The sequence below is a fragment of the Pituophis catenifer genome, unplaced genomic scaffold (genome assembly GCF_029215685.1).
Source record: "Pituophis catenifer annectens isolate HBS135680 unplaced genomic scaffold, rPitCat1.0.hap2 SCAF_17, whole genome shotgun sequence".
Classification (NCBI taxonomy): Eukaryota; Metazoa; Chordata; class Lepidosauria; order Squamata; family Colubridae; genus Pituophis; species Pituophis catenifer.
The window spans coordinates 13,142,380-13,165,866 of record NW_027256897.1 but is presented as its reverse complement, the minus strand read 5'-3'; the positions used below and the strand labels follow the sequence as shown (position 1 = coordinate 13,165,866).

Here is a 23,487-nt window from a genome sequence, read left to right as displayed (position 1 = left end):
ACACTAGGAACACATTTTAAAAGTTCTGGATCATCCTTTTATTTCAAGAAATTCTGAACCCAAACCCAATCCAGGAAAATGATGGAGGGGAAAACATTTCTAACTACTTATCAACCATTCGCATCAGCTAAAAATTGGCCTTTGCTATTGAAAATACTGATTTTTGCAGCCACTCAAGGCCCTATGGTTGAGTGGAACTGGTTTCCATTTTTTTGTAGTTAACAGATTTTTTTTAAAAAGTAGCTGGTGGAAGCTGGCTTGTCTTGATTGAAGGTAACAAACCCACTCTATAAACTCCCATGCTGGTGCTTTCTGAGTCTTTCCGTGCCCCTCTGGCATTTCAAGGCCCTTTCTAGGATTCTTAGGAAAAAATGTGGGTTTAGGGGACCAAATCAGGCAGTGCGTAATTCACTTCCGAGCTGCAGCTGAACAATACAAGGCTTAGAGAATGTGTTCCTTTGTTCCCAAGATGATCCTCACAAGTGCCTTCCAAACCTAAGAAATGTTTATGGCTGGTGTAAATGCCAACACCCTGCAGGATTATTCCAGGACCCTCCTCAAGCAACAGGATACAGGAGCAGGAAGACGCTACACGCTTGGTAAATCTTGATCCAACCCCTTGGCTGCCCAGCCGTTTCCAGCCTCAAAAGAGCCCTTCGCTTTTGGGGCCCTGCTGAAGCCCTTCCAGCCAGGTTTCAGAGAAGGCCTGCTCCACAAGCCCTTTCACTCGCCTCAGAAGTTCTTGGGTGCGTTTGGTCAGGAAACGGAACAGACCGCGCTGGATTTCTGGTTTTTCAGGGCTTTTTTTTTCTGAAGTTGCCTTGTGATCCGCCTCTTTATGCCAATCAAATAAAGTTCTCGATCAAATAGGCCTGCAGCCAGTGGGATGCTGTAGGTGAATGGGACAAAGCACAAACCAGCTGGTGAAAATGTTAACATACGTACAATATTGTTTTACAATCTCTGTGACCCATTCCAATAGTCTGGCATCCTGATTATTCCTCATTTCATCTTTGCACAGCCTGGAAACACTATCAGTAATTAGATTAAAATGACAAATCCCCCCCCCCCAAAAAAAATTGGATCAGTAACCTTTCCACACAATGTGGACCGCTGTGCAATGGCACAGATGCCAAAATAAAAATGTGTCTCTTAAAAAAGAAATGGATCACAAGATCTTTCTAGGTTTGGCTACTCCATGAGATTTTGAATGGCGAAGAATAGCTACAAATACGGAGGACTGTATTCTTTTAAGTAGAGGTTAGGGTGCAAACCCCAACTGCATAAAATGGTGGATTTTATATCCCTCACTCAGCCCCAGTTTCAGTTGTTAAGGATTAAGGGCAGTTCAGCAGGAGAGTCCAGGTATGGGGTGGCCGATGCCTCTCTGCCTTCTCACGGGTAGGGTGGTCTAGTGCTGACAGATAGTCACAACTCGGGCCGAAGTGTTGCAACGCAGGAACGTTGGGAGGACGAAGCCTTTCCAAAAGGCAGCCCCTGCCGCCCCTCTTAATGACAGTCGTACTCACTTGTCCCTCCCGGGTCTCACTTTGACACGGAACAACCCGTAGACAGGGCGGTGATCGGATGTTCTGATCCCAAAGCAGGCCGAGTACTTCACAGCATGGATTTCATTCCGGTGGCGGCTTCGATAGATGACCCGGTCCTGGAAAAGAGAGAGAGAGAGAGAGAGGGAGGGAGGGAGGGAGGGAGGGGGAGAGAGAGAGAGAGAGATGAGCAGAGCACCCCCTGACAAACCTAACTAGAAAGGCTCTCTGGCTCCTGGGCAAACAGATCTGCCTTCGATCTCTGGCGCAGAGGCCTTCCGGAAGATGTGATGGTGGAGATCCCTACACGGGCAGGAGGACACAGCCTGGGGCACTGCAGAACCTCGAGCTGCCATGGACGTGACTCTGGGGAAAAAGCTTTGAGGCCTTCCTTTTATTCCTTTTAGCTAGCAAAAGCTCCATGTTTACTAATCATAATGGGGTATAAATGGAACACAACACAGAAGAACAACTGGAAGGGGCCTTGGAGGTTTTTATTGTTTTTAAGATTAATTTGCCATGTTTCTTCCCTGCCTCTGGTAACTGAGTTACTATGCAGGCTTCCGGCAGGCAAGGAGGTGGGATCAGGGGACTTTCCAGGAAGCCTCCCTTTCTAGAATGAAGGAGGGAGGGAGGGATGCATGCAAAAGACGAGGACGATGCTTAAGGAGCACCTGGGAGGTTTGAAGAGGCACAATAAGAGAACGCCTCTAGTGGCTTCAGGAATGGGCCCATGTTCTTCTCTTGGCGCAATACAGAAGGCAGGACTAGAGTCCCTTTATAGGGGAGATGGGTGGCACAAAAATTGAATGAACAAATGAAGCAAACTCACAAGTTTCTCACTTTCTCGCTCAATGCCTTTAACCACTAGACCAAATCAGCACTCGCAGAAGGAAAAGGTAACCCAATTAAGTCATCCTTGTAACATTTTTTTTTGCCAGGCATGCTTATATTGCCTTTAGCCCAAAGCCTCTAGGCCAGTGCAGGCAAGCTTTTTGGCCAAAGGCTGCTTGTGAATGTAGCAGCTGAGGGGAGGGGAGGGGGGGCTTCCACTCTCACCCTCTCCCTCCGGTGCACACAGCCTTCGGAAGCAGGAAGTTCTCTTCCCTCAAAAGCTGATGGGGGGGGGGAGGGCATGGCTGAAGCCTTCCTGTCCATCACACCATCTTTTGGTACCTGACTCAGGCTTGGGGGGGGGTGTTTAATAGAGTAGACACATATCAAGGTGACCCTCGCATTCCATCTCCCTCCTCGTCCTACTATACTCTTAGCCAGGTTGCTAGCAGCTGAGTGGTAGGCATGGTGGGCGAAAGAAAGTCTGGCCTGCCTGTGGGAAATGGGGACAGAAGGGTTGGCTTCTGGGTGCCCTTTTCTGCTGGAGGGGTTTCTCTGGGGGGGGGGGAGGCCTGTTTTCTTGCTGCCCCACCCCCCAAACCTTTACCGTATATGAAGGCGTCCTCTGCTTGGAGGTTGTGTCATAGGTGTCCTGTCCAACATCAAACTTGTAGGAAGGACGGAAAAAGATGGGGGCCTCTTGGAACCCCTTAAATACAGAACCTGTGCAAAGAGCAGATCAGGCAAGTCAAAGGGCTGAACCCTAAATCCCAGCCTTAAGGACGCCCCGAGACGCAGGAGCCGCCCTGCCATTATGTGCAAACGGAGGAAGTCGGAAGCACAGTCTTGGGCGAAAGGCTTTGGTAACGCGGATCAAGGTAAAAGCCTCCCAGGCAGACCAAGAGTGAGCCACGGTGGTGCTGGGTTGGAAGGCCTCCCCCCCCCCCCCACTCAAGGAGGCTCCTCTTCTGACAGGCCACCAGTCTCACCTGTCAGGCTGTGGCTAAATCAAATGTGGGTGTAATCAACTGGGTATGGAAGTGAGCAAGAGGCGAGGGGCCTCGGTCTTAGAAAGGAAGGGAGTTCTCAACATATGACAATAGAGACCAGAATCTTTTGTCGTTAAATGATGTTGTCATTATGTGAGGAATCATATGACTGCACCCAATTTTATGACTTTTACTAAGGTATTTAAGCAAATCCCAATGGTAATTAAGTGGGGTGTCTCGCCTGAGACCTGTGACTTTTCTGTCTGGCTTCCACCTTCTTTCAATTTATAAGTTGAAGACTGCCTCCCTGTATACCTGCTTAATGCTTGCCAGGAATGGCTCTGCCTCTTAGCTAGCAAAAGCTCTGTGGGTACTTAATCATAGTGGGGTACAACAGGGTCTCACTACAAGATACATAACAGCTGGACCTTGGAGATCTTATTAGTTGATTAGATTATTATTAGCTTATTAGTGAGGCCACACTTGGAATACTGCGTCTAATTCTGGTAATCACAAATTTTAATAAAAGATGCTGAGACTTTAGAAAGAGTGCAGAGAAGAGCAACAAATATTCCAAAACAGTATCCATCTCTCTCTCTCTCTCTCTCTCTTTCTCTCTTCCCAAAAGAAAGGGAGCAAGCTTGGTCCCCAACAGGTCCTCCTCCTGAAAGAAGCTGCTCTGGACCTCATCACCCTTCATGGAAAAGAGATTCTACCAAGGGCCTCTTCCGGGACAGCTGAGGTGGCTGGGTTAACTCTGTTTGGAGAAGACAGTTCTGCAGGCCATCAGGGCTCGAGAGGTCAAAAACAACCCTCTAAATTGCACTTGGAAACCAAGCGGGAGCTGTGGAGGGCATCAAAAGGGCCACTGCCTTCTTGAGAGGGATGGAGGAAAAGAGGGAAGGGGGTGTCTTTAGAGGCCCCTCACAAGGGTCACTGTGGAGCAAGAGCTGTGGTGCTGAGACTGCAGAAAGGGGCACAATTGGCGCCCAGATGCAGCTTTGGGGTCTGTAAGTGTTCTTGCACGGATCAAGACCTTTGGGGTGGGGGCTCCTGCAAAAACACACTGTCAACCCTGAAGCTGGCCTGACCGAAGCCATTTTGTCTCCTTCAGGGTTGCCACACTGGAGCTGAGGGTCAGGGAGGGGGGAATTGAGATAGAGGGAATTTTGTAGCCAAAACAAAATACTTTCTCTTGGGAACCAAGGACATTCTCACACCTGGTCGCGAGAAGGCGGAGCGATGCCACCTGGTTGTCAGACTGCACGGTGATTGGACCGTGTGACTGTTTTGAGAAAGCAGAAAAACTTTTACTTTTAATAAGGTGAAAACCGCAGGAGTTTTCAGAGCCGGTTTTCACCAGATATGCGCCAATATGATATTTCCAAAAAAAGAAATCTTTGAGGAATTCAATTGCCTCAGAGTCTTGCTTGCAATGGATTTATTACTTGGAACCCTGACATTAAACCGACTCTTGACACACGTGGAAAATAGGAAGGGGCTCCTCACCAGTCTGCATTTCCTTCAACAGCTGGTCATGCTGCAGCAGCACCGACACGTCCAGGGCCTGGCCACGGTTGAGCATCTGTTCTACCACCTCCCGCTCCTCATTCAGGCGGAAGTTGAAGTCTCCGAACCAGAAGACGTGGTCGAAGCGGCTCGTGACGTCGGCTGCAGAACACCCAGCAAAGGAGGGGGAAGAGAGTGGAGGAGAGGAAACTGATCAAAGAGAGAAGCAACCTGGAATTAAGGAGAAACTTCCTAACAGGGAGGATAATGAACCAGTGGAACAGAAGTTGCCTCCAGAAATCATGGGCGCTCCATCACTGGAGGTTTTTAAGAAGAGACTAGACAGCCACTTATCTGAAATAGTAGAGGTTCTCCCACTTGAGCAGAGGGCTGGACTAGAAGACCTCCAAGGTCCCTTCCAGCTCTATTCTATTCTAAAGAGGCTGCAGCAGTTAAGGCGAAGCCTTCCCCAACCACTTGCACAGAATTCCGAGGCTGACCCGAGGCCGACCAAGAGGCTTGAGGGTGAAATTCATTCCATTCAAAGCTTCCAAACAAAGCAACTGAAACTAAAACCGCTGCAAGTCTGAACTCTGGATTTCTGTACAGAGAGTCCTCGACTTACGACCACATTTCAGCCCAATATTTCCGCTGCTAAACCAGTTTTTGAGGTTTGCCCAATTTTACAACCATTTTTGCCACGGCTGTTACCTGAATCACTGCAGCTGTTAAGTTAGCAACATGGTTATTGTGTGAATCTGGCTTCTCCATGGGCTTTGCTCGTCAGAAGGGCACAAAAGAGGATCACGTGACCCCGGGACACGGCAACTCTCATAAATACATGCCAGTTGCTAAGCATCTGAATTTTGATCACATGTCCATGAGGATGTTGCAACGGTCATAAGTCAAGGACTGTCTAAATTCTGAATTTCTGCGTGACTTCATCACATTTTTTGAAACACAGTGACTATAATAATATAATATAATATAATAATATAATAATTTTATTTCTATACCGCCCTTCTCCCGAAGGACTCAGGGCGGTGTACAGCCTATTTAAAAACACAAAAAACACGACAACAATTAAAATTTAAAATCATTAAATAATTAGGCTCCAATTAAAATCCCAGAAATTTAAAATACCCCAATTTAAAACATTATGTTAATAGCCCTGCCTGGCGGAACAACAGGGTCTTCAGAGCGCAGCGAAACACCCGGAGGTCGGAAATCTTTCGTATTTCGGGGGGCAATTCATTCCACAGGGCTGGAGCTCCCACAGAGAAGGCCCTCCCCCTGGGTGTCGCCAGCCGACATAACTTGGCTGATGGCACCCGGAGGAGACCCTCTCTGTGGGAGCGAACTGGTCGGTGGGAGGCTATTGGTGGCAGAAGTCGGTCTCGAAGGTACCCGGGTCCTATGCCACGGAGCGCTTTAAAGGTGGTAACCAACACCTTGAATCGCACCCGGAAGACCACTGGGAGCCAGTGCAGCTCGCGCAGGAGGGGTGTCACATGGGCACAACGGGTTGCACCCATAACCACCCGCGCGGCCGCATTCTGGACCAGTTGGAGCCTCCGAGTGCTCTTCAAGGGGAGCCCCATGTAGAGAGCATTACAATAGTCCAACCGGGAGGTGACAAGGGCGTGAGTGACCGTGCGCAAGGCGTCCCGATCCAGAAAGGGCTGCAACTGGCGAATCAGGCGAACCTGATAAAAGGCCCCCCTGGCCACGGCCGTCATATGCTCTTCTAAAGACAGCCGTGCATCCAGGAGGACACCCAGATTGCGAGCCCTCTCTGTGGGGGGCAAAGATTCACCCCCAATAGTCAGCGATGGCACCTGCTGACCATATCGGGGCGCCGGAAGCCACAGCCACTCGGTCTTGGAGGGGTTGAGTCTGAGCCTGTTCCTCCCCATCCAGGCCCGCACGGCCTCCAGGCAGCGGGACATCACATCAAGGGCATCGTTGGGGTGGTCTGGGGTGGAGATGTACAGCTGAGTATCGTCAGCGTACAGATGACACTTCACCCCGAAACCACGGATGATCTCACCCAGCGGCTTCACATAAATGTTGAACAGGAGAGGCGAGAGGACCGACCCTTGTGGCACTCCCCATGCGAGATGCCTCGAGGTCGACCTCTGTCCCCCTGCCAACACAAACTGCGAGCGGTCGGAGAGGAAGGAGGAGAACCACCGCAAAACGGTGCCCCCTATTCCTAACCCCCTCAACCGCTGCAGCATGATACCATGGTCGATGGTATCAAAAGCCGCCGAGAGGTCTAATAGGACTAGGACAGAGGAGCAGCCCCTGTCCCGAGCCCTCCAGAGATCATCCACCAACGCGACCAATGCCGTTTCAGTGCTGTACCCCTGCCTGAAGCCCGACTGGTACGGGTCTAGATAGATAGCTTCATCCAGGTGCCGGGGAAGTTGTCGTGCCACCACGCTCTCAACAACCTTCGCCACAAAACGAAGGTTGGAGACTGGACGATAGTTGGCTAATTCAGCCGGGTCCAGGGAAGGCTTCTTGAGGAGGGGCCTCACTACCGCCTCTTTCAAGGCGGCAGGAAAGGCACCCTCACTCAGAGAAGCACTTATAATCCCCTGGAGCCAGCCTCGTGTAACCTCCCGGGAGGCCAGCACCAACCAGGAGGGACACGGGTCCAATAAACACGTGGCGGCACTAATCTTACCCAGAACCCTGTCCACATCCTCGGGAGTCACAGGATCAAACTCCTCCCAGATAACATTCTCAAGACCTGCCCTCGTCTCCTCCCGTGGACTCATCCAGTCGGAGTCCAAGCCATCCCGAATCCGAGCGACTTTATCGTGCAGGAATTGCACAAAATCCTCAGCACGACCCTGCAAGGGATCTTCCCGCACTCCCCCCCGGAGGAGGGAGTGGGTCACCCTGAACAAGGCGGCTGGGCGGTTCTCTGCAGATGCGATAAGAGCGGAAAAGTGGTTAGACTTTGCCGCTTTTATCGCCACTAGGTAGGTCTTGATATAAGACCTCACCTGTGTCCGGTCGGAATCGGATTGGCTAGTCCTCCAAATGCTCTCTAGGCGTCTTTTCCGACGCTTCATCTCTCTCAGCTCCTCAGAAAACCAAGGAGCCAGTTGAGATCGGCATCGGGTCAGAGGCCGCAAAGGCACGACGCGGTCCAAAGCTCCAGCGGCCGCCCTTTCCCAGGCGGCCACCAGCTCTTCAGTCGAGTCGTGTGCTAGGGTCTCAGGACACGGCCCAAGCTCCGTCAGGAACCTTTCGGGTTCCATCAGGCGCCTGGGACGGAACCATCTAGTTGGCTCCGTCTCCCTGCGGCGGGGGGCGGCGGTAGGAAAGTCTAGTTGGAGGAGCGAATGATCTGTCCATGACAAGGGTTTAATATCTAGGTCCCCTCTACCAAGATCATTCAACCACTGACCAGAGACAAAAATCAGGTCCAGAGTGTGTCCCCCTATGTGAGTGGGGCCTTGAACTAACTGGGTCAGGTCCATGGCCGTCATGGAAGCCATGAACTCCCGAGCCACCTCTGACGCCTCACCCGCGGATGGAAGGTTGAAATCCCCCATGACAATAAGTCTGGGGGTATCAACCGCCACCCCGGCAATGACGTCGAGTAGCTCGGGCAGGGTCGCTGCCACGTGGCAGGGAGCCAGGTACGTAGTCAGCAAGCCCATCTGCACCCCACGGCCCCACTTTACACAGAGGGACTCACATCCGGCTATCTGAGGAACAGTGGTCTCCCTCGGACAAAGACTTTCCCTAATAATCACCGCCACTCCCCCACCCCTCCCCTGGGCCCTTGGCTGATGAAATGCACGGAAACCTGGCGGGCACATCTCAACGAGGGGGACCCCCCCCTCCTGGCCCAACCAGGTCTCCGTGATACCTGCCAGGTCCGCACCCCCCTCCGAAATAAGGTCACAAATGAGGGGGGCTTTATTAACCACCGACCTGGCATTACACAACATCAGCCGCGGACCCAGGGCCTGAGACTCTACACAACCCAGGACACGAGTCACGCATCGGGGGCCGGAGTGCGCAATCGCTCGTAAACAGCGTATGCGCACCCCCGACACTTGATATGGCCCCCTGCGTCCGTCATACCTGCCCCTCCCACTCATTATTTCAATTTCACAGCCCTTCCTGTCATCCCCCTGCTTCCCGGTTGAATTTCCTTTCGCGACCCTCCTGCTGCAACTAATCGACCCATCATCCCGCTCGGTTGCTATCTGGACCCCCCCAGGTCCGCTTTTACAACCCCCCCCCTCCCTCCCGGGTCCCCTTAAAATTTTTTTAAAAAATTTTCCTAAAAAACCCCTCAACCCCCTCTTCGCTACATGCCACCATTTGCCATCTCAGTGCTAATCTCAGCAACTTTGAAATGCATGGATTTCAATTCCCAGAATCCTTAGCAATGGCCTTGCTGGTTGGGGAATTCTGGGGTTAATATAGAATTCTTTATTGGCCAAGTATGATTGGACACACAAGGAATTTGTCTTTGGTGCATAAGCTCTCACTGTACATAAAAGATATCACTGATAAATCATGATCATAGTCATCATAAAAATGAATCATAAGATACAACACTTAGTGATAGTCACAGGATAGTAAATAAGCCATCAACATAAATCATACTAGGAAACTCAATAAAGAATAGAATTAGAATTAGAATTAGAATAGAAATAATAGAAATAGAAAAGAATAGAAATAGAATTCTTTATTGGCTAAGTGTGATTGGACACACAAGGAATTTGTCTTTGGTACATAAGCTCTCATTGTACATAAAAGGTATAAGTGGTAAATCATGATCATAGCCATCATAAAAATATGTTCATCATAAATCATAAGATACAACGCAGTGATAGAACATAAATCGTACTAGGAAATAAAACAATATAAATTGTAAAGATACAAGCAACAAAGTTTTAGTCGTAAGTAGAAAAAGAGGTAGGTAATAGGAAAGATGAGAAGAATAATAATAATATTAACACAGTCTTACTAAATAGTTTTGACAGTGTTGTGGGAATTAGTTGTTTAGCAGAGTGATGGCATGTGGGAAAAAACTGTCATCACTAAATAAAGCCCACCCATCTCAAAATTGCCCAAATTGCGAAACGTTCCCTCTAAAATCTGATGTTATCGCTGGGACCCGCATTTTGTGCCGAGGCCAAATCAGTGACTTTCCAGAACACAAATTTTCTATTTGAAAGAGAAAATTACATCCGCATATGAGACAGACAGAAAGTGAAAGCCGCGTTGTTCAAGTGCCAAGTTACTCACAGGAACTGGATCGATAGGGGTTGGTATCGGGAATGTTTCTGGGCAGCGAAAGAGCCTGGATGGTTTTGTGGTAATCCAGGACCCTCTCAGTGACTTTCCCATCTCCAGCTGAAAGAAAAGAAAAGAAAAGAAAAGAAGGATGCTGAGGGCAGGGTTTACTTGGGGTGGTGGGTTTTCAGATTAAGAGAGTTGGAAGGGACCTTGTAGATCATCTAGTCCAACCCCCTCCCTGCCCAAGCAGGAGAGCCTACACCATTTCTGACAGATGGCAGTCCAGTCTCTTCTTAAAAACCTCCAAGGATGAAGCTCCCACAACTTCTGAAGGCAACTTCTGTTCCATGGGTTGACTGCTCTCACCATCAGGAAATTCCTCCTTATTTCTAGGTTGAATCGCTCCTTGTTCAGTTTCCATCCATTGTTCCTTGTCTGGCCTTCAGGTGCTTTGGAAAATAGCTTGACCCCCTTCCTCCTCTCTGTGGCAGCCCCTCAAATATTGGAAGATGCTATCATGTCTCCCCTAGTCCTTCTCTTCACTAGACTAGCCAGGCCCAGTTCATCGTCTGTTTGAGCCTCCAGTCCCCTCATCATCTGCTGCTGCTGCGTGATTGTGGACTCCACAAAGGCAGAGAGGATACCCAGATTTAGGCCTTGGGACTATAAAGGGGGAGGAATGTCTGGGGGTTGTCCATTTCTTTGAAGACACAGCTTCCTCACTTTCTGCAGTAACTCTTCATCTTTACCTTACTTGCATTCAACTGGGAACAGAGCATAAAGCAGGTAGTTCAACTGGCATACCTGTTTACAGAGCCTTGGAGGGAAAAAACCTACTCTGACTCCAAGGCAGGCACGAGGAGAACTTGGGGAGATACTCACAGGTAAAGTGGGAAGTGATGAAAAGGAAGGACGTGCCGAAGAACGTGAAGCAAATTCCCAGCGCACCCTTGGTTTTGAACTGAGACACGATGCGCGTTGTCACCGTGGCACATTCCACCTCTGTGGGAAGAGAGAAATGGCACGGCCTGTCAACGAGTGCTCAGACCGGGCAGGGAGAAAGCAAAAAGGTGGCTCTTCTCCTTAACACCTGGGGTGGAAAATGCTGCAATTCAATGACGGGCTTTAGTTCCACCTTCTAAGCCCACAGTTTTCTCCCCACCAAATAGAAACAAGGCTGTCTGGTGATTCAGCCACATTTCCATGGCAGAAGCGACAGAAAAGGCCCCTGGGAACTCATCCCCGGCCATCCATGCCTACCTGAGCAAAACCAGATGAGATCCCTTCGCAGGAAGAAGGACAGGTAAAGGACCCCGTGAGCAGCTGCGTAAGACATGACGTACTGAGGGCCCAGCGTTGCCTGCAGGCGAATCTCCCACTCTCGCCTGCAGAAAGGAAGCAAAGCCAATTGGCCACTCGGTACTGGAGCAGCTCTGAGGTCAGCAGGCCCAATCCAAGCTCAGAAAAGACTTCTGGGGCCAGTCAGGCTGATTCAGAGGACACGGGATCTCCTGGAAGCACTCTTCATTCGCACGTCTTCCGGGTGCTTGGGAGGGACCCTCCGTTTGGCTCCCAATTCCTGGCAGGGAACTGCCCGCCTTCACTCTTCTCCCAGATGCCAGCCTCTGGTCACGCCCACTGAAGGTTGCAGACAAATGAAGAGGAAAGGAAAAGACAGGACTAAGATGGCCAACAGACCCCTTGCAGCCTTCTCCCAAAGGAGGCCTTCGCCTATGAGACGCCTCGCCCGGCTTTGACAGGAAGGTCTGCCTCTTTGCAAAAGGGGAGAGAGGACTTGAGACAGCCTTGACCCGTGGAGTGTAATGATCCTACTTGTAGTGTGGTGATTCTCAGCAGGAAGGGAGGGAGGGAGATGGGAATGGGAAGGAAGGAGGGATACAGGAAGAAAGGAAGGGTACAGGGAGGGAGGGAGGGAGGGAGGGAGGGAGGGAGGGAGGAAGGAAGGAAGGAAGGAAGGAAGGGTCCCTCAGCTACAAAGTTGCTTCTGTTTCCATACCTATCTGGACAGCCTTCTTGGATCCCTATCACATACATGTCCTGGGCATAATCAGGCTCAGACGGCAACAGGAGGTCATCCAGCACTTCAGGGAGTTCCTGCAAGAAAAAAATGACCTTTCCAACTGTAGACGAGCCCTACAGATTGATTGGAGGGCTCTTTCTTCCAACTGAGGAACAAGAAATGAGGCAGGTATCAAATCCATTTTTCTGCCTGCAGGATGCAAACACTTTTCTGTTCACCTGGGTTGGAATGCAGAAAATGGACAAATGTGCCATTCTCTGATCTGGTTAGAAAATTACATAATCCACATTATTTGGAAGATTAAGGCGACTCTGCTCCTTCTGCTATCCCATGCCCTACTTGTGAAATGATGCACAAATACTTGTTTCGGGCACACAAGCATTCTAACAAGGACAACTTCAAGTCCCATCTGTAACGTGGCAAAAACCAAAGAATCACACAAGGAGAGGCTCCCGTTTTCTTTAGTTTTTTCACCCACAAATCACCTTTAGAAAGCTGGACTGACCCATCTGCTTCTCTCCACTCTTTTATTACATTTCCCGGAAAAAAATATTTGTAAAAGAAAAGCTGAAAGGGAAAAAAAACCCACTCCGTGTCTGGGAATGGAGGAGCTGCAAGTGGATTTATGGAGCCTAAAATGGTGGTTAGTCCCGACAGGTTGCGCATACCCTCATTGAACATGCTTCCCAAACTGTCTGCATTAAAATATGAACTTGACATGCAAAACCAGAATCATATTACGACACTGTCCAGAAATACTTGCCGTTCACGGTGTAAAAAAGGGCAAGTGTGCAGTAACGCTTTCCCAGGGAGAGAAGTTTGTGTGGACCCATAGCTGCCAATTCTGTAGGCTGAGCTGAGCCTTTTATTTTTTTCCTGCTGGATTTTTCTATGAAAACTCTGGTGGTTAGAGAAGGACATTGACCCCTCCCTTCCTCACCTTCTGGCCCTGCATGTTCCAGGTGGCTACAAAGATGCCAATGTTGCGATCAGGAAAATACCGGTTCAGCTCTTCTGCTCCCAGGAGGGCACCACTAGCAAGAAGGCTGCCTTCCAAGTAGCTTCTGTAGAAAAGGATATTCTGTTTTGTTGCGTTAAGACAATCTAGAGGGTAGGTTTATAGGCTTGACTTACCTGTGGAAAGTCACCTAAGACTGAGAAGTCAAAGGCGTAAGAAAGGAGGAGGTGAGCCAGGCCTCTCTTAATTCCAAAGTCTCAGGGTAGCCTTGGCAAAGTTCTCCCCTGAAAGAAGCTCAGCTGGCATTGGGGGAGTGGGGGGGGGAGACACAGAGAGAGGTCTTCTTCAGTTCAGTGAGATGCAGCAGTTACAATACTTGGGAGGACAAGGTCAAGTCATGAAGCCCACTAAGTGACTGGGGGCCAATCCTTATCTCCACATTTAACTTCCCTTGACAAGGCAGTTGCAAAAGAGGAAAAGAAGAGAATATTCTTTCTTGGCCAAGCAGGATTGCACACACGAGGAATTTGTCTCCGGTGCATAAGCTCTCAGTGTACACGCAAGCAACAAGTGATATATTTGTAAGATACCAACAGGAGAAGGTCAAAGGAAAGATGAGAAGGATAATAGTAATACAGTCCCACTACGAGGGTAAATATCCTTAGGCATAAGACAGCGCTGTGGGAATTAGCTGCTTGGCAGAGTGATGGCATGGGGGTGAAAACTGTACTGGGGTTTAACTAAAAGCAAAAAAAGGCAACCGAGTTTGCAGGGAATAGGGCTGCTCTTAAAAACACCCAAGTGTGAAGTTGTGTTGGCTTCAAAGATCAGGAACAGCCTTCTGACTTGAGCCAGAAAAGTCTAGAAAAGAATTTTGCTAGAAGAACAACTTGGTGCCACACGCAGAGCACGTAGAGCCATCCATTCTCCCTGTTATTAAACACTGTCACCAGGGGTGGTTGGGGCTCTCGTTGCACTTTTTAAAGCCCTCCCAACCACTGCAAAGTAGGCTGGGTGGCTAGCCAGTATTTTTCCCCCCCCTTCTCCCTACCCAAAGCCTGGAATGAAAGGTGGGGACACACTGTGATGCAATCAGAATTATTCCACAATGAACAGGTTCTAACACACGCACAGCTCATTTCTGCTAGTTTTCTATCTCAACCAGGGATGGCTGCATGCACCTGAAGGACAACACAGCCATTGAAATATGGTGCCCTCCTGTTATCAAGGAGCCTCTCTAGGACTTTGCCTCAATTTTAGATCAGCAAAAGAGCATCACATGCTACCCTATCCTTCTGTTGGCAGCTCAAAGGCTGAACCTGAGCTAGAGATCTTTCTCTTTATGCCAGGGATCGAAGCAGCTGGGCTGGGAAGGCAGGACAGAGCAGCGTGTGATTCAGTAAGCAGTTAACTTTCTAAAAGAAAATAAGCAAAACCTTATTATCCCAAAGTTATACACACACACACACACACACACACACTTTTCCCATTCGGTGTTCAGATTTCCTTAAAGAAGAATTTGTCTTAAAAGAACTGCAAACGTCCATATTGGAGGAGGTGGTCTCCCTCCCTCTAGATACACACCTGTTTCGCACATCTGTGACACGGATGGGGGCCAGCAGGCTGAAGGTAGATTTGGTGGAGGCTGCCAAGCAGTGTTCGCAAGCCATCCCACGGCTCTGAAGCTGCGTGTCGCTCCAGCTGCTGCCTGCTCTTGGAAGCCTCCTCCGGGAGCCAAACTTGTACTCTGCGCAATCTGGGTCAATCCGATTAGTTGTCCTCAGAGAAGGAAAGGAGCCTTCAAGTTCCAGAGGAGGTGGAGGCTGGGAGGCCAAGACCTTGGACAACTTCCGGGGCGAAGCTGAAAGGCTGGGTCTGCTTTGGCTGAGGTGGGGACCCTCGGAGCCCGGGTTCAAGTCGTGCCGAGGCCGCAGATGGCGATGGTCGCCGCTGGAGGCCACTTCCTGCTTGGTGGGGCTCTCTCCCTGGAAAGACCCATCGGAGGAGCCCCCCTCAGTTGAATCAACCGAATTCCCTTGATTCATTCTGAAAGGCCTCCTCCGCCGGTGCCAGATCAGTTCATCCAGAGACAACGTCCGCTCCAGCCTCGGTTTACGGGGAGGCTTTGGAGTGAATGACTTAAGCCCAGCTGGGCCTTGGGGTCCTTCTAACTGCAGTCTGAGAGGGTCACTGGAAAAGGGGACCTTGATTTCTGGTGGGTCCTCGGAGAGATGATCCCCACTACTGCCTGCCTCTTTCCTTGGGGAGCAGCTGTCCTCTTTTGGCTGCAGGATTTGGGTCCCATCGCTTGAGAGGTGCTCCATTGTCTGCTAGGAGAATCCATTAGATGCACCAACTAGAAGGAAGTCGAAGAACCGCTATTTCTTACGAGCCAAGTTTCCATCTCGGAAGAAAAACCTGAAGGGGAATATGAGAAAAAAATGTGTCAGGGAAGGAACCCTAAAAGTGCTACCCAAGCTGGTGTGGCATTTCATTTTGCACTGCCCCTAGAAATGTTAATGAAAGAGGTTAGCCAAGCCTTCTGCTTTAACTGCAAAATGTTGAGATCACCCAATGGATCCACTCTCAAAAGATGCATCTAGTATTACTTGGGTCAGTCCTATTTTAAAGATCAGAGGTTTTTGAAACAAATCAGAATTGCAGGAAATTATTATTAGGATAGATTCATCTGGAAGAACACTATTCACCCCACGATAACTAGATGGTGATGAAAATGCAAAGCGCCCCTTAAATAGTTTATACAGAGACTGTAGTTTATACCCAGCAAAGTATCAGGTATCAAGGCAGGGATATCAGCATGGGAAAAATATATTTATGGTTGCAATCACAATTGCAACCATAAATGTTATCAATACGCAACTGGTTATGGAGCACCAGGGAACTCCCAGAAAGGAATTCCTAGAAAAGAGCTGACATGATTTCCATCTTCAAAAGAGGGAGGGAAATGGGTCCAGGAAACTACAGAATGGGAATACTTGGGAAAATACTGAAAAAGATAATCAAGCAAAGAATCAGCGAACACCAAAGGCAAGCAAAGTTATAACCCGAAGGCTGAAGCCAACATGGGTTTGTAAAACCCAGATCATGTCAGACAAATCTTATTGCATTCTTTGACAAAGTGGCTAAATTAGACCACTGAAATGTGGACATAATTTACTTGGATTTCAGTAAGGTATTTGATAAAGTAGACCACAACCTACTACTCGATAAAATAGAAATAGGGTTAGACAATACTATCACCAGATGGATTTGTAAGTGGCTGACCAACCACACTCAATGTGTGGTCCTCAATGGAACTACGTCTACACAGAGGGAAGTATGCAGTGGGGTACCCCAAGGGTCTTGCTTAGTCCCAGTACTCCTCAATATCTTCATAAATGATTTAGATGAGGGACAGAAGGGGAAAACTCATCAAATTTGCAGAGGACACCAAGAAAGATCTTGACAGACTTGAACATTGGGTCCTATCTAACAAAATGAAATTCAATAGTGAGAAAAGTAAGGTTTTACACTTAGGCAGGTACAATAAAATGTACAGCTATGGAATAGGTAGAAGCTGGCTCAACAGCAGTAACTGTGAGAGGGATCCAGGAGTTCTCGAAGACAACCATTTCAATATGAGTCAGCCATGTGCTGCAGTTATCAAAAAAGCCAATTAACAGAGGGATAGAATCAAGATCACATGAAGTCTTAGTACCACTTTATAAGTGGTAAGATCACACTTGAAATGCTGCATCCAGTTTCGGTCGCCATGCTATAAAAAAAGAAGTTGAGACTCTAGAAAGAGTGCAGAGAAGAGCAACAAAGGTGATTAGGAGGCTGGAGGCTAAAACATATGAAGAACGGTTGCAGGAATTGGGTTTGGCTAATCTAGAGAAAAGAACTAGGGGGTGACATGATAGCAATATTCCAGTATCTGAGGGGCTGCCAGAAAGAAGAGGGGGTCAACCTATTCTCCAAAGCACCAGAGAAACAGGACAAGAAACGATGGATGGAAACTGATCAAGGAGAGAAGCAACCTGGAATTAAGGAGAAACTTCCTAACAGTGAGGACAATTAACCAGTGGAACAGCCTGCCACCAGAAGTTGTGGGTGCTCCATCACTGGAGGTTTTTATTTATTTATTTATTTATTTTATTTATTTAATTAAATTTTTATACCGCCCTTCTCCAAAATAGGACTCAGGGCGGTGCACAGCCAAGGTAAAAACAAGACATATATACAAACATGGTGAATCTAAAAAACTATTTAAAATAATTAAATGTTTTGGCCGAATTAAAACCATTTCCAATTTAAAATCAATTTAAAAATTAAAAAAATTTGGTCAAGCCAGCCCAGCTTGTTGGAATAAATAGGTTTTTAGGGCCCGACGAAAAATCCGGAGGTCTGTTATTATGCGTAATTCTGGGGGGAGGGTGTTCCAGAGGGTAGGCGCCACCACAGAGAAGGCTCTCCCCCTGGGGGTCGCCAGCCGACATTGCCTGGCGGACGGCACCCTGAGGAGGCCCACTCTGTGTGAGCGTACTGGCCGGTGGGAGGCTATTGGTGGCAGAAGGCGGTCTCGTAAGTACCCCGGCCCTAAGCCATGGAGCGCTTTAAAGATGGTCACCAACACCTTGAAGCGCACCCGGAAGACCACCGGGAGCCAGTGCAGCTCGCGCAGGAGAGGTGTCACGTGGGAGCGCCTCGTCGCCCCCATAATCCCCCGCGCGGCCGCGTTCTGGACCAGCTGGAGCCTCCGGGTGCACCCCAGGGGGAGCCCCATGTAGAGAGCGTTGCAGTAGTCCAGGCGGGAGGTGACGAGTGCCTGAGTGACTGTGCGTAGGGAGTCCCGATCTAGAAAGGGACGCAACTGGCGTATCAGGCGAACCTGATAAAAAGCCCCCCTGGCCACGGCCGTCAAATGATCTTCCAAGGACAGCCGTGCGTCCAGGAGGACGCCCAAGTTGCGAGCCCTCTCCGTGGGGGCGAGTGATTCACCCCCAATAGTCAGCGATGGCGTCAGCTGGCTATATCGGGACGCCGGAAGCCACAGCCACTCGGTCTTGGAGGGGTTGAGTTGGAGCCTGTTTCTCCCCATCCAGGCCCGCACGGCCTCCAGGCACTGGGACAACACTTCAAGGGCATCATTGGGGTGGCCTGGGGTGGAGATATACAGCTGGGTGTCATCAGCGTATTGATGGAACTCCACCCCGAAGCCACGGATGATCTCACCCAGCGGCTTTACATAAATGTTGAACAGAAGGGGCGAGAGTACCGACCCTTGTGGCACCCCACAAGCAAGGTGCCTCGGGGTCGACCGCTGCCCCCCTGTCAACACAGATTGCGACCGGTCGGAGAGGTAGGAGGAGAACCACCGCAAAACGGTGCCTCCCACCCCCAACCCCGCCAACCGGTGCAACATGATACCATGGTCGATGGTATCAAAAGCCGCTGAGAGGTCTAACAGGACCAGGATAGAGGAATGACCCCTATCCCGGGCCCTCCAGAGATCATCCACCAATGCGACCAATGCCGTTTCCGTGCTGTGCCCAGGCCGGAAGCCGGACTGGAGCGGGTCTAGATAGACAGCTTCATCCAGGTACCGGGGAAGCTGTTGCGCCACCACACTCTCAACAACCTTCGCAACGAAGCGAAGGTTGGAGACTGGACGATAGTTAGCCAAAACAGCCGGATCCAGAGAGGGCTTCTTGAGGAGGGGCCTCACCACCGCTTCTTTCAAAGCGGCCGGCAGGACCCCCTCACCCAAAGAAGCGTTAACAATCATCTGGAGCCAGCCTCGCGTCACCTCCCGGGAGGCCAGTACCAACCAGGAGGGACACGGGTCCAATAAACATGTGGTCGCGTTCAGCCGTCCCAGGATCCTGTCCATGTCCTCGGGAGTCACAGGATCGAACTCCCCCCAGATAACACTCTCAAGACCTGCCTCAGTCATCCCGTCCGGACATACCCAGTCAGAGGCCAGCCCTTCTCGAATCTGAGCGATTTTGTCATACAGATATTGCACAAAATCCTCAGCTCGACCCTGCAAGGGGTCATCCCGCACTTCCAGATGGAGGAGGGAGCGGGTCACCCTAAACAGGGCGGCTGGGCGATTATCTGATGACGCGATAAGAGCGGCAAAATAGCTAGTTTTCGCCGCTTTTATCGCCACTAGGTAGGTCTTAATATGAGACCTCACCCGTGTTCGGTCAGATTCGGAGCGGCTGGTCCTCCAGCTACTCTCCAGGCGTCTTTTCCGGCGCTTCATCTCTCTAAGCTCCTCGGAGAACCAAGGAGCTAGGTGAGTTCGGTGCCGGGTCAGAGGCCGCAAAGGCACGACTCGGTCCAAGGCCCCGGCAGCCGCACTGTCCCAGGCGGCCACCAGGTCTTCCGCCGAGTCATGAGCCAGAATCTCAGGAAATGGCCCAAGCTCCATCTGGAACCTGTCAGGGTCCATCAGGCGCCTGGGGCGGAACCACCTTGTCGGTCCCGCCTCCCTGCGGCAGGGTGCAGCGGTTAGAAAGTCCAGTCGAAGGAGCGAGTGGTCAGACCATGACAAGGGTTCGATGACTATATCCCCTATATCAAGGCCACTCAACCACTGACCAGAGACAAAAACTAAGTCCAGAGTGTGTCCCCCTGTGTGAGTGGGGTCATGAATTAACTGAGTAAGGTCCATGGCCGTCATGGAAGCCATGAACTCTCGAGCCACCTCAGACGTTTCACCGATGGATGGCAGGTTAAAGTCCCCCATGATGGCAAGTCTGGGGGTGTCCACCGCCACCTCGGCTATAACGTTAAGGAGCTCGGGCAGGGCCGTTGCCACGTGGCAGGGAGCCAGGTACGTGACCAACAAGCCCATCTGTACTCCATGACCCCACTTCACAAAGAGGGACTCACATCCGGCTATCTGTGGAACAGTGGTCTCCCTTGGATCTAGACCTTCCTTTATAATAACCGCCACCCCCCCCGCCCCTGCCCTGAGCCCTCGGTTGATGAAATGCACGGAAGCCTGGTGGGCATATATCCACGAGGGGGACTCCCCCCTCATGGCCCAACCAGGTCTCCGTAATGCCCGCCAGGTCCGCCTCCCCCTCCTGAATAAGATCGTGAATGAGGGGGGCTTTATTAACAACGGACCTGGCATTGCACAGCATCAGCCGGAGGCTCTGGCCCTGAGAATCTGGACAGCCTGGGGAACAAGAAAAGCATTGGGGGCCGGAGTGCGCAATCGCTCTAAGATAGCGAGTGCGCATTCCCCGCACATGATATGGTCCCCAGCTTCCGCCATATCTGCCCCTCCCACTCACTATGCTGATGGAACAGCCCTCTTCAAATCGAACTCCAACCCCCTCCCCGACCTCCGGTTCTGCGTCCCTAGTGTCGCAGCCCTTCGCTAAGGCTGGTCTTGAACCCAGTGGATTTCCCCCAGAACCCACCCTAATCCCCCCCGAACCCCTTAAAATTTTTGTTAAAAACCCACTAAAAAACCCACTTAAAAAACCCCTCAAACTCTTCTTAGCCGCATGCCATCTCTCGGGGCTCCAACGCCCGTCATCAAGATAGGCCCTCGATAACGAAGAGGGCCAAACCTGCGAGAGGGGGGAGTCTCGCAGGGCACGAAGGTCATTCCCCGAATACATCAACGTCAAGGGAGGTGATAATTCATGGCCAATAGCCAGGGGCCAATTTGATGTTAACACAGTCAGAAGGAGTGGAATGCCAGATTTCAATAGAGTTCCATTGGAGCATGTGAGACCTCAGTGCCCTCTCACGGCAATGGCGGGAGTAAAATGCTGTTTCGATCCGGCAGGGGTGACCCAGCCCCCCTCTCACGGCGGCTGGTCAACCACGATCGTCCAGAAGGCCGGAATTGAGACAGTAGTTATAGGCCCACTCCACCACGACTTGAATCCCCAGATGTAAACCTCCATTCAATGGAGGGAAAGAATGGGATCAGGTCAGTCCACAAAGTCCAAGCAGGCTCAAATAGCGGAGATCATAACCGTCATTACCTCCGGGGAGGTCAAGATGGCACCTAGACCTGGAGATGAATTGTTCAGCAGGCATACCCAGCATGACATCACCACATACAGGGGGGGGGGAGAGCAAAAAGGAGAGCAGAGGCAACAAACTCCATAGGGGGAAAACCCCTCAGTCATAGTCCAGCTCTCCCCTACCCCTCCCAGATCTTCTTTGCAGCCATGCTGCTTGCCTCGCCCAACCTCGCCCAGCCTCCATAAGTCCACATGGAGGCCTCTGGGATGACCGAGGGGCCAAAACAACGCCCCACGGTCGCCCAGGAGATCCAAAACGGCCAGTGAGCGGCTGCCAACCTCTCCGACGCTCCCACGCACCAAACTATGGCGGCTTCTTTCTTGTCCCGGCGGCCGCCATTTCCACGCCGCCAGCATCGCCGTCGCCGCCGCTGCCAGCCTCCCCGTCCCTACCTCGCCCCCCCCTCCGCCCCTAGCACATGTCCAGGGCGGATTGGGTTGGCGAGGATCCCAGCGAGGGTGCCGCATCGCCGCCGCCGCGGCGCCGGCGCCGTCATCCTGGCTCTGCCGCCTTCGCAAGGAAAATCCGCCGCCGCCCTCCTCCTTCGGGCCGCTCTCGCCGTCCTACGGTCTCCGCAAGCCTCAAGGACACTCTAAGAGGCCGGAGACCCCTCAACAGAGAGCCCCAACACTCCTCCAGCTGGGCCAGGGCTGCAGCGGTCGAAATTCAGCCCTCCAGAGGCCCCCTGGAGCCATAATCACCCCCCCGAGGATCACCCGGATCACAGGGAAGCTGCCATCTTGCGCATGCGCAGAAATCAATTATCAGAAATCAATTTTAAGAAGAGACTGGACAGTCACTTGTCTGAAATGGCATGGAGGGGGGGTGTTGGACTAGAAGACCTCCAAAGTCCCTTCTAATCCTGTTATTCTGTTAACGCACTGTCTGGATTGACACTTGGATCTCTATGGCAGCTCAACTAGAGGAAAAGGATAAATTGTGTCTCCAAGACATAGGACCCACATCAACAACAACAACAGATACTTTCCGCATTGTTGCAATTTGTCCTCAGCAATTTCAGGAGGAAGAACCCTAACCCTAACCCTAACCCAGCTGCATTACAGGTAGTCTTCGATTTACAACAGTTCATTTAGTGACCGTATGAAGTTACAACAAACCCAGATTGTTGGGGGCAAGAGGCTGACTCTGTAAACCGCTTAGAGAGGGCTGTAAAAGCATTGTGAAGCGGTATATAAGTCTAAGGCAGTGTTTCTCAACCTTGGGAGCTTGAAGATGGGTGGACTTCAACTCCCAGAAGGACCTTTGGAGGAAAGGAGGGGCCTGGAGTTGGGGACCCCTTTGCCCTCCCTTCCCAGGCTTTGCTAGCTGAGGAGAGGGCAGGGGGGCTCTTGTCTCCCCCCTCCCCCCATTTTTCTGCCCCCATTGGTGACCCCCTGCTGCTGAAGGGGGCTGAGTCCAGGTCTGCCCCTCCCCCACCCGTCTAGGGGTTCCTCTTTCACTTCCTATAATCTCCCCCCTCTCAAATCTCCCCCCCCCTCGTCAGTCCTTGGAAGAAGGTGGAAAAGACTCCCAGAGAGAGGACCACAGGCAGTCCCCGACTTACGGCCACAACAGAGCCCCGCGTTCCTGTCCGTAAGCGAGCGCCTTGTTTAAGTGAGCTTGGCCCTGTTTTGTGACCTCTCTGGCTACGGTCGTTAATTGTGAAGTTACTAACAGGGTTGTTAAGTGAATCATTGCGGTTGTTAAAAAAAGAGTAACCGGGTTGGTAAGTGAACCCGGCTTCCCCCTTGACTTGGCTTGTCAGAAGGTCGCAAAAGGGAATGGCGTGACCCCCCGGGACGACCTGAATCTTGATCATGTGACCACAGGGATGCTGCAGTGGTCCTAAGTCTGAAAAAAGGGTTGTAAGCCACTTCTGTGTTGTCGCAATAGCCAGAGCCCTTAGGCCGGTGTTCCTCAACCTTGGGAGCTTGAAGATGGGTGGACTTCAACTCCCAGAATCCCCCTCTCCTCATGATCCCATCATCCACGGCATGCACGGAAAGGATCCTGAGGGGAGGCTTGGGGTTGTTTTCCTTGATTTTTGGGGAGGGAGGGCGGCCGAAACCCGCGTCCCAATCAGTAAAACAGCATTAAACCGACCAAAAGGAAAGCAAAGCAAAAAGAAAAGCGAAATGGCGGCACGGAAAAAAAAACAAAAACCCCAAAGCGAAATAACGTAAGAGCCGCCAACGGTGGGGAAGGCCTACCTCGCAGGGTCGTTGTTGAGCAGCCTCTCGCCGCGCCGCGCTCGTCCCGTCGTCGTCGAGG

The 23,487-nt window shown here is 50.9% G+C and overlaps 1 protein-coding gene across 2 annotated transcripts; it reads right to left on the bottom strand.

Moving 5' to 3' along the window:
* Positions 1 to 10: 10 nt before the first annotated feature.
* On the bottom strand, positions 11 to 23,487 carry INPP5E (inositol polyphosphate-5-phosphatase E). 2 transcript variants are annotated; one of them, XM_070955746.1, is made up of 11 exons: positions 23,427 to 23,487; positions 14,740 to 15,573; positions 13,138 to 13,261; positions 12,174 to 12,271; positions 11,417 to 11,541; positions 11,039 to 11,158; positions 10,166 to 10,273; positions 4,880 to 5,041; positions 2,989 to 3,104; positions 1,530 to 1,666; positions 11 to 889 (listed from the first exon to the last, which is right to left on the bottom strand). In XM_070955746.1, the coding sequence occupies exons 2-11, from the start codon at positions 15,477 to 15,479 to the stop codon at positions 757 to 759; spliced, it is 1,863 nt and encodes a 620-aa protein (XP_070811847.1). In that variant the 5' UTR covers positions 15,480 to 15,573; positions 23,427 to 23,487; the 3' UTR covers positions 11 to 756. The 2 variants fall into 2 exon arrangements, with proteins under 2 accessions (XP_070811847.1, XP_070811848.1); XM_070955747.1 differs by lacking the exon at positions 10,166 to 10,273.

Coding starts and splice junctions, on each gene's coding strand:
- INPP5E (XM_070955746.1), bottom strand. CDS start 15,479: ATGGAGCACCTCTCAAGCGATGGGACCCAAATCCTGCAGCCAAAAGAG. Junction 11,159..11,416: donor TCTCATCTGGTTTTGCTCAG/GTAGGCATGGAT, acceptor CTCTTCCCACAG/AGGTGGAATGTGCCACGGTG. Junction 10,274..11,038: donor CATCACTTCCCACTTTACCT/GTGAGTATCTCC, acceptor CTTTTCTTTCAG/CTGGAGATGGGAAAGTCACT.